Genomic DNA, 12,792 nt, shown 5'->3' on the forward strand with positions numbered 1-12,792 from the left:
TCTTCTGGGTTTAGCTGAGGTCACTGTTCCTTGTTGCTCTGCCCAATTCTGCTTCCCTCACACATTTACTACTGATAACATTCACCAATAAACCTTGTGTACACAATCTGTCTGCTTCTGGGGGAACCCAACTTGTGACAAGGTATGTAAAGAACATTTAGGTAATAATGCCCAGAAGGCATCAATATTGGACTTTGGAGGTCAACAAAGATAATATGGCTGGTTAAGAATTTTTGGAGACTAATTGGCACCTGGAAAACTGATGAAACTATACAAATAATTCACACAGTTGAAAAGCACAAACAGCAAAAAGCTGACTGAAGAGTGGATCACTAGAGAACTCATATTTAAAGAGTGCATGAAGAAAAGGAGTCATTATAAGAAACAGAAAATGTTTAGTCAGTGAGGCAGAGGAACCAGCAGAGAGCGCCAGGATCTAAGACCAGGAGGGGGAGGGTTCTAGGAAGGATTAGATGGTCACAATGTCAAATTCTAGAGAAAAATGGTAAGAGACCAGTGCATGTAGGAGTGATGAGCTCAGTGATCTCTGCCTCTGCTCGGTAGTTAAGGAAGTAGGAAATGAGTCTGAAATATCAAGCACAGACTACTCTCCAAGGGCAAGGAGTGCAGAGGAGACAGGCTGAGCTCCAGGAACTGGCACAGTCAAGGGAAAACTGCGTCCTCCCTGGAACTGAGGAGACTCAAACATGCTTTCAAATACAAAAAAAAAACAAAAAAAAAAAAACAAAAAAACAAAAACAAAAAAAACCCCACAAAGAATGAAAACTGTATTCTAATGGAGGAAGGTTCAGGAAAGAATGGAATCAAAAGCATATGTAGAGGCATAAGCCTTTCAAAGAAATAAAAACATACCTATTTTGGGTAAAAGGGAAACGGAAAAAGCAGTTTAGGAAAAGCAAATACTACAGACCTGTTCTGCCCAACAAGGTAGTCGCAAGTTACAAAACGCTACTGAACGTTATCTGATATGTAGCTAGGTGTATTGAAATGTGCTAAAGCACACCAGATTTTAAAGACTTAGTTTAAAAAAAAGTAAATATCCCATTATTAATTTTCTGTATTTTGTAGTATTTTTGATATATTGGGTTAAATAGAATTTTATCTGTTTAACATTTTAAATGTGACTAGACAACTTAAAATTACATACATGGTTTGTATTATACATGGGTATCAAATGACAATGTTACTTACTGTAGGAATACAAATCTTGCTTAAGGGGTTTCCATCCAGGAGATATGATCCATTAAATGTTACATATTCATCATAATACTGAGGTGCTTGAGGAATAACACTACATAGCAATTTGCGCTTTTCTTCAATTTTTTTCCTTATATGCAAATATTCGAAATATGGATTTGCTCTCTCTGAACTATATGGCTGAATCTCATCGAGTTTCAGAGAGTCTACAATGGCTGCTAGAGACTGCTGAGTTTTCTCTTTTGCTTGTAGTAAAGAGGGACTCACTTGCACAGGCTGAGGTACACGTGACACTTTCCTTTTCCGTGGATGATGAATTTGAGGATCATCTTCTTCAGTTAATCTTATTCTTCCTCTAGGAGATGAGGATTCACTGTCTTTTTCTGATAACACTGTACAGCTAGTAAGAATCTGTTTGCTTTGAGTTGCTATTGTATTTGCCTTGTTTCTAGTCATTCTTTGAGGGATTTGATTTTCAGCTTTGTCATCATCACCATTTTCTTCTAATTCTACTTTAACCAACTGGCCATACTTATGCATTTCTGGTTGAGCTGACTGTTGTAAGTGGTTCTCCATAGTTGATAAAGTGCTTTGCTGAGATTCCTCATCATCAATGGGAAGCAAACACTTTTCACCTTCAGGACAATGTTTTGGATGATCTTGTTCACTGAGGTTTCCTTTTGGCATCCCTTCATTCATTTCACATAAATCAGAATCACACTTATTCAAGTCTGTTAAAACCAAACTCTCCAGTTTTTCTCTTTCGTGTGAAATAATCTGAACATCAGTTGTAATATTCTCACCTTCATGGCCACTGGAAGACTTGTAAATTAGCTTGCTAAATGCATAGTGTGTATTTAACTGGGAGACAGCATCACTTCCATTTAAATCCTTTTCTGATGGCACTATGGGTAAAGTATTAGCCTTTTCAAAGTTTGGTGCTGCTTCTTGTACAGTGCTTTCAGAGTACACTGGGACAAAGGTATCTGTCTTCTGAACATCTAGAACAAAATTATTTTCTACATCTTTTATAGATTCATTGTCAGTTTCTAAAACAGAACTTATAACTTGAACAACATTTTTCTGTTGTAAAATACCTGGTTCTTGATTGGCAACGTATGACAAAGACATATGTCTAGAAATAGATTCAGCATCTGAAAGTGGTTGGCTGGCAAAAGAGCAAGGTTGCTGTGAAGGCAGAAATGCTGGATCCTGAGCACATGAATTTCCTGGCAGTTCAGTCTGGTGCAGGGATAAAAAATCAGCATTCTGTTCTCTGAGCATTTTGTTTTCAGAGTTACCAAAACCCTGCACAGAGGAATCTTGATCAGGCATACTAGAATTTGGGCAGATAACATCACTGGTGCTTAACGATTCCAGTCTATCACCAGGAATCTCCCATGATTTATTCTGGATCACACCAACCTGATTAGATGGCTCTGAATGCACAGGACTGTCCATTAAAGTGCCCACTGAAGCAGTACTCTTGATAACATTGGTATCAGCTGAAATATATTTGCTGTTTACAGATCTGGTTGGTGAGGCTGCAAAACTGGAATGTACATGGGACATATGTGAAAGGTCTTTTTCAGGCACGTTTGAAGACACCTCCAGTTTGGGAGAAGGACAAATATCTCTTGGCACAGCTAATAAACTACCTTGATTGCTTTCTTCTGATACATTTTGGAATTGTTTTGCGTGTTCACAAATGACAGATGGCATGCTGCATCTTCGAACTTCTACAGGTCTCCCCTCACTTATAATTAGTTTAATGTCTTCTACAGAAGATGACCTGAGATGGGATGCTGCTAGTCTACTTGCATACGGAGTTTTAATCCTCTCTGGCAGTTCAGCCAGGCTGTCCAATTCCCTTTCATGAAGGGCAGGAGATTTGGCAACTGGCAAAAAAGGTGATTGGGAAAAGGACATTTGGGATTCTGACCCTTCTAACATGAAGTCAGAGTCATACTCAACTAGAGGCCTTGGAGTTGTCACTGTAGTATGGCAGGAATCTTCTGAACTAGCAACAGAGATCAGAGATACAGATCTAGAGCTGAGACCTGGCTTTTCATTTTCTGACCTGTTTAAGCTACTATCTGAAACGAAGGATGACTTCCCTAAATTCACTGTAGTTTTGGTGTCAACAGATTGTGACCGGCTACTTACAGCATCTTTAGATTGTTTCTCCTTGAGATAAGCATCAGTTAACTCTGAACTCTTTGATCTAGTAAGTTCTTTATTTTTGGATTCAGCTAGTGCATGTTTTGTTTTTTCTTTATCTTTTACTTTAAGTTCTAAACAGTTACGATTTCTCAATCGTTCCTTTTCTTTTTGCTTTATTTTTTCCTTATGTTTTTTATGCCACTGTTCTATCTCTAGGTCTTTCAGGCTTAGCATTCGCTCAAAACTTGTCTGCATTAAATCATCATTCACTAACCTCTTTTCTTTAGGTCGAGTATCTTTTGATGCTGGTGATGACTTAGGTTTAGGCTTATCTACTTCAGGTTTTAGTTTGAATAAACTATTTAGCTGGATTTTATGTTTGTCTCGTTCTTTGTATCTATCTATATCTTTATCTTTTTTATCCTTTTCCTTTCCATCTGGAGTTTTCAAAGGCTCATCTTTTGTTTTCTCTTTAAGGGACAAGGTTTTGTCATATTGTGCTTTACTACTGTCTACTATACTTGACTTTTTCTCTTCCTGTAAGTGTTTAGAGTTAGATATATTTACACTTTCTTTGTCTCTAGATTTTTCCTTTTTATCTGCCTCCCTGTCTTTATCTTTGCTTTTGCCTTTTTCTGATTTAGTATACTCACAATTATCTGATTGTTTTTTTTTCTCCATCAAGTGCTTTTCTTTGTTTTCTGCTAGATGCTTCTCTTTTTCAGATTTTTCTCTGTCATGTTTTCTATCCATCTTTTCCCTACTTTTCTCTCTATCATCGGTTTTTTTAAGAGTAATACTCTTGGTCTTCTCACCTTCTTTATGGCATTTTTCTGTGTGATGTGAATACAGCTTGTCCTTTTCTTTTACTCTGTCAACACTTTCGCAAAGATCTGATTTGTCTTTTTCTGACTTATGCTCATGCTTTATCTTCTTCTCTTTTTCAGAATTTTTTCTTTCAGTTTTCTCAGCATCCTTTTCTTTAGTTTGAAATCGTCTCTCAGATTTTTCCTTACTTTCTTTGATATGTTTTTCTTGTTTTTCAATGTCCATTTCCTTTTCTGCTGGATGTAGCCCTACAGATTCCTCACTGGTACTGATACCTAAAGAACTGAATTCTGTTTCTTTATCTGCGGGTACATTCTCTCTTTCTTCTTTTAGGTCTTTTACTTTCTCTTCCCTAAAAGATTTCTCATTTTCCTTTTTAACTTTTTCCCTTTCTTCTTTACAGTTTCTCTCTTTTGAGACATGCTTTTCCTTGGTTGATTTATCATCTTTTAAGTTTTTTTCTGATTTTGATTTCTTTTCCAACAGTAAGGACTCATGTTCCATATTTAAAAACAGATCTTCTGTTTCATCACTTTTAAAAAAATTCTCTTTCCAAAATTCTCTATCAAATTCCACACTCCTCTGTAGTTCTTTGGCACCATCTTTATTTTTGTATTTTTCTTTTTCACCTTCAGTTTCTTTTTTGTGCTTTTCTTTTTCTCTCTCTTTATGTTTCAATTTATGCTTTTTTAAAGTTTTACCCTCCTTGTCCATTTTTTTCAGTGTGCAATCTGAATTTTCAAATGTTGGACTATGATCTTCATCCTTTATTTTGGCATTTGATTTTTCACCAAGGTCTATGTGGAAATCTTTCTGATGTTTATTTTTTTCCTTATGCTTACAAGATTTTACACTTGAACTTTCTGGCAAGAGTTCAGGCTCTGTGTTATCATATCGAACGAGATCAGGCTGTAATGATGTTTCAGAGCTTCCTGGTGATAAACATGTTTTAATATGTTCTTGCTTTAGTGGTATTGACTGTTTTTCACTTAATCCACAAGAATGCTTGGGAGATTTACCAGTAGAAATATGAAATAAATGTAATGAAGCTTCATCTTTTGGGCTAAAAGATTTCCTAAAACTCCCTTCCTCTCTGACCTTTTCTGAACAGTCTAGTGCAGCATTAACTGTCAAGTTCGTTACCCTGGTATTTTCTTTCCCTTCTTTATCTTGCTTCAGCTCTTGATTCTCTTTATTTTTGTTCTGGTTTTTTAACTTTCTTTTAACTTTGCCTTTCTGCTTGTGTTCACTTGAAAGTACATATTCTTTTTTGGTCTGTATATCAGAACTTGATGCTTCAGGGATACAACATGGAGTAGAAACTTTTTTGTTCTGAAGAATTTCTTCATCAGAACTTTCAGTACTTGAATACAAAACCCTAGATGGCTTTTGCTTTTTACTTTTAAATGATTTAGGGTAGAAGGTTTTCTCCTGTTTTGCAAATAGACTATTCTTTTCTGCTTCAGATTCATTCTCTTTCCGTTGTTCTTTTCGAAGAATATGCCTATCATCAATCATTTTATTTATTTCGTCATCATCATCGTCTTTGAATTCATACTCATCGAGGGCAGATGGAAGAGGTGCTTTACTGGGAAGTATCTGTTTACTTTCACAAATGAGAGAGTCTTTTTCTGTTTCGGAGTCAATATTTTCATCAACACTAGAAGGGTTTACAGAATGAGCCTCTTCAGAATCTAGAGTAAGAAAAGAAAAGCTGTTGGTCAAAACACAATTGTCAAATTAACAGAAAGAGAAATATTACTAATACAGTAAATATCCTGTTATAAAACACAATATCATACCATAGAATTTCATGCAACCAAGAATAATGCCTATTATGGGACTAAGTATCTTGGTTCTAAGATTAAATGAATCAAAGGGTATGTACTGATAAAACAGGTGCTGTTGTCTATGTAAACATACTATTTTCTCCATTTGCCATTTACAACTATTTCATTTAATTGATATCACAGACAAAATAATTTCAGATTTAGGCTGGCGCCATGGCTCAACAGGCTAATCCTCCGCCTTGTGGCGCCGGCACACCGGGTTCTAGTCCCGGTTGCCCCTCTTCCAGGCCAGCTCTCTGCTGTAGCCAGGGAGTGCAGTGGAAGATGGCCCAAGTCCTTGGACCCTGCACCCGCATGGGAGACCAGGAGAAGCACCTGGCTCCTGGCTTCGGATCAGCTCTGTGTGCTGGCTGCAGCATGCTCTGCGCGGCAGCCATTGGAGGGTGAACCAACGGCAAAGGAAGACCTTTCTCTCTCTCTCTCTCTCACTGTCCACTCTGCCTGTCAAAAATATATATATAAAAAAATTTCAGATTTATATGTAAATAATGCACAGAAATGTTTAAGAATTTTGCTAATGTGTTATAGATCAGCTTTATAGACACTTCTAAGAGCACAAGTATGTTAAATTCACAGTATAAAACATAAAAATATAAAAGACAGGCTCACCATAGCAGGTAAAGCTGCCGCACCTGTGACTGAGACCTCTCATGTGGGAGGTGGTTCATTGTCCTGGCTGCTTCACTTATGATTCATTTCCCTGCTAATGGCCTGGGAAAGCAGTAGCTGATGGCCAAAGTACTGGGTCTCTGACCACATGGCAGACCCAGAAGCTCCAAGCTTTGGTCTGGCCCAGCAATGGTTGTTGTGGCCATCTGGGGAGTGAACCAACGATTGAAAAGATCGATCTCTCCCTCCCCATAACCATATATATATGAGAAAGACTCAGCAGAGTCTCACAATCCAGGGATGTGGATTCAGGGAAAATATCAGATATTAGCTACTAAAATATTTTGGAAATTCCTATGCTTATGTACACCTTTTCTGGAGAGATAATAACTTAAGAGCTTTTGGCCACCAAAAGATTAAGAGCCACTAACTTAAAGGGTTTAAGTAAAGATTACAGATTGTTTTGTATTTCAACATATTTCTTAGTATATCATTAGGGATTTCATGACTCCCAGAGAGGAGAATAAATTTTGTAAAGGTGGATGGCTTTAATTATATGAGATACACAACTATTCAGAACAAAATCAGAAAGTTTAAAAGAAATATAACTCCTCAATCACAAAATCAAGATTATTCACAAACTGGATAAATATTTAATTTGAAAAAAGCTGCTCTGTTTCTTAAGTGTAATGTAGATTTGATACTAGTATGTGTAGTATGTACTACAATGGGAGGTGGATAATGGGCTCGATTCCTGTGTATTTTTAAGTACATGAAAATATGCTTTTATAAATTGCATCCAAGCTGTTATATGTGTGTGTTTACCACTGTCTATTTTATATTATTTTTCTTTTTCTTTCTCAGTTGGCATTTTTTTCTAGCTAAACTGTTATATACAAAAGATTCTATAATTGAAGAGAAAAATCAAAATCTAGGATGACTCTAAGGATAAAGAAACCTGAAACCTCTGACCAAGGAGGAGAAAACACAAATCCACAGCAGTAATGATAAAGATTCCATGGGCTAAGTATTTAAAAATATTAAAATCATATATTTACTTTAATACATTGTTTTCTCAAAAATATAGCTCCTAAAAATTCTCTTTGCATGGAAATTTAAATTCCAGTGGCATTTCTGAGTGTTTACAAGATATATGACACTAGGAACTCTGAGAGATTTTTTTTGGGGAAAAGATATAGTAGTATTCTGAGGTAATATCACTATAAAGCAATGAGTGACAGTTATTCTGACATTTCTGAAATAAAAAACAATTTTGGAATTATTAACTGCTTTTATAAATGTAAGTTTAAAAAAAGCTCTCCATGTGGTTATCATGTTATAAAACACAGTATTTGGGGCCAGCGCCGTGGCTCACTTGGCTAATCTTCCGCCTGCGGCGCCAGAATCCCATATGGGCCCCAGGTTCTAGCCCTGGTTGCTCCTCTTCCAGGCCAGCTCTTTGCTGTGGCCTGGGAAGGCAGTGGAGGATGGCCCAAGTGCATCGGTGCCTGCACCCGCGTGGGAGACCAGGAAGAAACACCTAGCTCCTGGCTTCAGATCGGTGTAGCTCCGGCCTTAGCAGCCATTTGGGGGGTGAACCAACGGAAGGAAGACCTTTCTCTCTGTTTCTTCCTCTCACTTTCTATAACTCTACCTGTCAAATAAATAAATAAAAAATCTTAAAAAAAAAAAAAAAAAACTAACACAGTATTTGGGCTAGCACTGCGGCATAGTGGGTAAAGCCGCTGCCAGCAGTGCCGGCATCCCATATGGGCACCAATTAGAGTCCCAACTGCTCCACTTCTACTCCAGCTCTCTGCTGTGGCCTGGGAAAGCAGTGGAAGATAGCCCACATCCTTGGGCCCCTGCACCCACGTGGGAGACCCGGAGGAAGTTCCTGGCTCCGGGCTTTGAATAGGCGCAGCTCCAGTGCTTGAGGCTGGTTGGGGAGTGAACCAGTGGATGGAGGACCTCTCTCTTTCTCTCCAATCTTTCAAATAAATAAATAAATAAGTAAATCTTTAAGAAAACAAACAAGAAAAAACCACAATTTCATGCAACCAAGAAGAATTCCTATTATGGGACTAAGTATTTTGGTTCTAAGATGAAATGAATCAAAGGGTATCTGCTGTCTATATAAACATGTTATTTTCTCCATTTGCCATTTTCAATTATTTCATTTTTTGTTATTTCTATTATTTTCTTAGTTTTACTGAAAATTGGGAAGTTTTTTCTTTGTATGTCCCATAAAACCTCAGTGCAGTGCTCCACACTTACAATTAGTCCTTGACAAATAATAAGTAACACTAGCAGGATGGCTTTTTGTCCCCATATAACAGACTGCACATATCTTTTCATATTACATTTTTATTGTCTTTAACGGCTGCATGTTGTACTGAGTTAATATGTAATCATTTAAAATAACTCAATGTAGAAAACTTTAGAACATATCATTACTCTGAAATAGCAGAATATGTATATGTATAGGAAAAAAAACAAGGGAAATAAAATAGTATCTGTAGTAATCTCTGGTTGGAGGAACTATGGCTGATTTTTTTCTTCTCAAAATTCCTGGCATAATAGATGTATTACTTTTATCACTAGAATAAATATTTTTAAAAAGTTCACTAATTGCTACAAAACGGGATCACTATTTAGTTTAATTTTTTGGTTACTGATGTGGCTTATTTTTCCACCAGTTTCCTTTCATGTAAAGTCACTGTAATTTCTTCAGCGTATTTTATTTCTTTTATGCCTATGCATACTGATACATCATTTCAATTACATACACATATAACCTTATGTATGTTTCACTTTGTATTGTATCAGAGTGCTTATCATTGTTGGGTATAGGCATTGAAGGTGACATGCAAATTTCATTAATAGAGCTACACATATGAGGTGCCTCAAAAAAGTTCATGGAAAACATGTATTATGAAAAAATTATGCATGAATTTTTCAACTTTTGTACTAAAATATTTCAATTTTTCCACAAATTTAAAGGGCCCTCATATGTACACAGATATGCATAATCTGTCTTTTCTACTCCTAGTTAATCTACTGAAAGTTTGCCTTCCAATGCAGAAATCACTTTTTCCCCTAAATTGTTGTTTTTAAGATCATCACTTACTTAAGGGGAAAGAATGTACATTCTAAAGTAAGTTAGCCTCATAGTAATTAATGTCCATGAGAAGAGTCTGTAAATTTCCCTGGCCCCAGTTGGGAAGTCACACCTCCAGGAGAGGCCACCTGGTACTGGTTTCTTTCTTTTTTTTAAGATTTTTATTTATTTATTTGAGAGGTAGAGTTAAGAGACTATGAGAGGAAGACACAGAGAGAGAGGTCCTCCCTCTGTTGGTTCACTCCCCAAATGGCCGCAATGGCAGGGGCTGCGCCGATCCGAAGCCAGGAGCTTCCTCCGAGTCTCCCACGCGGGTGCAGGGGCCCAAGGACCTAGGCCATCCTCTGCTATCCCAGGCCATAGCAGAGAGCTGGATCAGAAGAGGAGCAGCCGAGACTAGAACCAGCGCCCACGTGGGATGCCGGCGCCATAGGTGGAGGATTAACCAAGTAAGCCACGGTGCCGGCCCCTGGTTTCTTAGCATCATCTCTGATGACCCTTCACTGCTTACACAGGTTGGCCAGCCTGTGGACCTCAATAAAGACCACCATCACAATAACACCATTTCCCTTGCAGACCAGGCTGAAATTTCTTCCTTCCCCAAGCAGCGCACAACTTCTTGATTTACTTTAACCACCCAGGAATATAGACCACACTGGTCCTGGATTTTAGTAACTTTTCAAAAACAGTTTCTTCTGCCTTTCTTAAATGACTGCCATAGTGAGAAAATGAACCTAAAAATCTCCAAATTATTATACTATTTTCCACTTTATTCCAATATTTAAAAAGTCTTTAATGTCTAATTACTAAACTTATGTTTAAAACACTTTATAAAATTATTTCTGGGGCTGGCATTTTGGCAAAGAAGGTAAAGCTGCTGCCTGTGACACCAGCATCCCATGTGGGTGCTGGTTCAAGTCCTGGCTGCCCCACTTCTGATCCGGCTCCCTACTAACGTGCCTGGGAAAGAAACACTGGGAGAAAGCTCCTGGTTCTGGCCTGGCCCAGCCCTGGCTGTAGCGGCCATTTGGGGAATAAACCAGGGGATGGTAGATCTCTCAACTCTGCATTTCAAATTAAAAAAATCTTTTAAAAAATTATTTTTGGCAACAATAATCCTTTAAATATTTCAATGTTTATTACCTCAATTTATCCTAAGTAATTTAACTTGCGAAACTAGGAAGGAAATGAGAAAATTAAGCAATCATTAGAATTTAAAAATTTTATAAAATGTATTCTCCTTGGGGCTATCACTGTGGCACAGTTAAGCAATGCCAACATCCCATATCGGAGCATTAGTTTGAGTGCTGGCTGCTCTGCTTCTAATCCAGCACCCTGCTAATGCACCTGGGAAAGCAGCGGAAGATGGTCCAAGTTCCTGGATTCTGCTACCCAGGTGGGAAATCTTGGTGGACTTTTTGGTTCCTGATTTCAACTTGGCCCTCCCTGGCTGTTGTGCCTGTTTGGGGAGTAAACCAGCAGATGGAAGACTTTTTTTTTTTTTTAAATATCTCTTCTTCAGACTTTTTCTTCCTTTTTTTTGACAGGCAGAGTAGACAGTGAGAGAGACAGAGAAAAAGGTCTTCTTTGCCGTTGGTTCACTGTGGCTGGCGCACCGCGCTGATCTGAAGCCAGGAGCCAGGTGCTTATCCTGGTCTCCCATGTGGGTGCAGGGCCCAAGCACTTGGGCCATCGTCCACTGCACTCCCGGGCCACAGCAGAGAGCTGGCCTGGAAGAGGGGCAACTGGGACAGAATCCGGTGCCCCGACCAGGACTAGAACCCTATGTGCCGGCGCTGCAAGGCGGAGGATTAGCCTATTGAGCCACAGCGCCGGTCAGACTTTTCCTTTCAAACAAATACATCTTTCAAAAAAAATTTTTTTTCCTGGGGCCAGCATTGTAGACACTGGGTTAAGCCACTGTCTGTAATGCTGGCATCCCATATGAATGCTGGTTTAATTCCTGGCTGCTCCACTTCTGATATAGCTTCCTGCTAATGTGCCAGGGAAGGCAGTGGAAGACGGCCCAAGTTCTTGGGCTCCTATACCAATGTAGGAGACCAGACAGAGTTCCAGGCTCCTGGCTTCTGGCTGGCTCATCCCTGGCCATTGTGGTTATTTGGGGAGTGAACCAGCAGACAGAAAACTTCTCTTTTCTCTTCTTGTAACTCTTTTCAAAAAAAAAATATTTTAAAATGTATTTTTCTTTCAGGAAAAAATAAGAAATTGAGCTTCATTTTATAATTTAGTTAATCCATTAAAATAGATTTGAAAGTTATTCTTGTACATAAAGGCAATTTCAGATGTATGCCTTCAGAATGTTATTTTTATTTGAAAGTCAGAGTTACACACACACACACAGAGAGAGAGAGAGAGAGAGAGAGGGGTAGGTCTTTCTGATGGTTCACTCCCCAGATGGCTGCAATGGCTGGAGCTGAGCCGATCCAAAGCAGGAGTCAGGAGCCTCTTCTGGTTCTCCCACATGGGTGCAAGGGCCCTAGGACTTGGGCCATCCTCTACTGCTTTCCCAGGCCATAGCACAGAGCTGGATCAGAAGTGGAGCAGCAGGGTCTCGAACCAGCGCCCATATGGGATGCTGGTGCTTCAGGCCAGGGTGTTAACCCACTGCATGACAGCACCGGCCCCAGAATGTTTAAAATGTTGAGCTCTTATAACATTTTCAAAATAAGTAAATAAATCTATTATCCTTAGGTTTCACTTTTCCCCCATTGAACCTTCTATACATTCTCTTCTTATAACTGAAGGGGAAAGCAATCTAATGAGCAGATGTGACCAACATAGGCAGATGACAGTATGTATAAGTATAGTAAATCTCCTTCCTCAAAATCTCTCCAAATAAGCACTGAGGTTTTGACGTGACAAAGCCATTTCATTTTATGAGCCTAATAAGAAAGCCAGCAAATGATGAGGCTTTTAAAATGGCCTGCATCAGATTATCATTTTCAGGAAATATTTATTTTACTAGCATCACATGTCTTGGAT

General features: G+C 38.6%; 1 protein-coding gene across 6 annotated transcripts in view; it reads right to left on the bottom strand.

The window, feature by feature from the left end:
* The window catches only part of ANKRD12 (ankyrin repeat domain 12), a 145,820-nt gene that overhangs the window by 27,673 nt on the left and 105,355 nt on the right, over positions 1-12,792 (bottom strand). For all 6 annotated transcript variants that reach the window (XM_062201368.1, XM_062201370.1, XM_062201369.1 and 3 more), the window contains one exon: positions 1,213-5,903. In XM_062201368.1, coding sequence (XP_062057352.1) covers positions 1,213-5,903 — 4,691 coding nt within the window. The remainder of the gene's footprint in view (positions 1-1,212; positions 5,904-12,792) is intronic.

Source organism: Lepus europaeus, chromosome 9 (genome assembly GCF_033115175.1).
Source record: "Lepus europaeus isolate LE1 chromosome 9, mLepTim1.pri, whole genome shotgun sequence".
NCBI classification, from domain to species: Eukaryota; Metazoa; Chordata; class Mammalia; order Lagomorpha; family Leporidae; genus Lepus; species Lepus europaeus.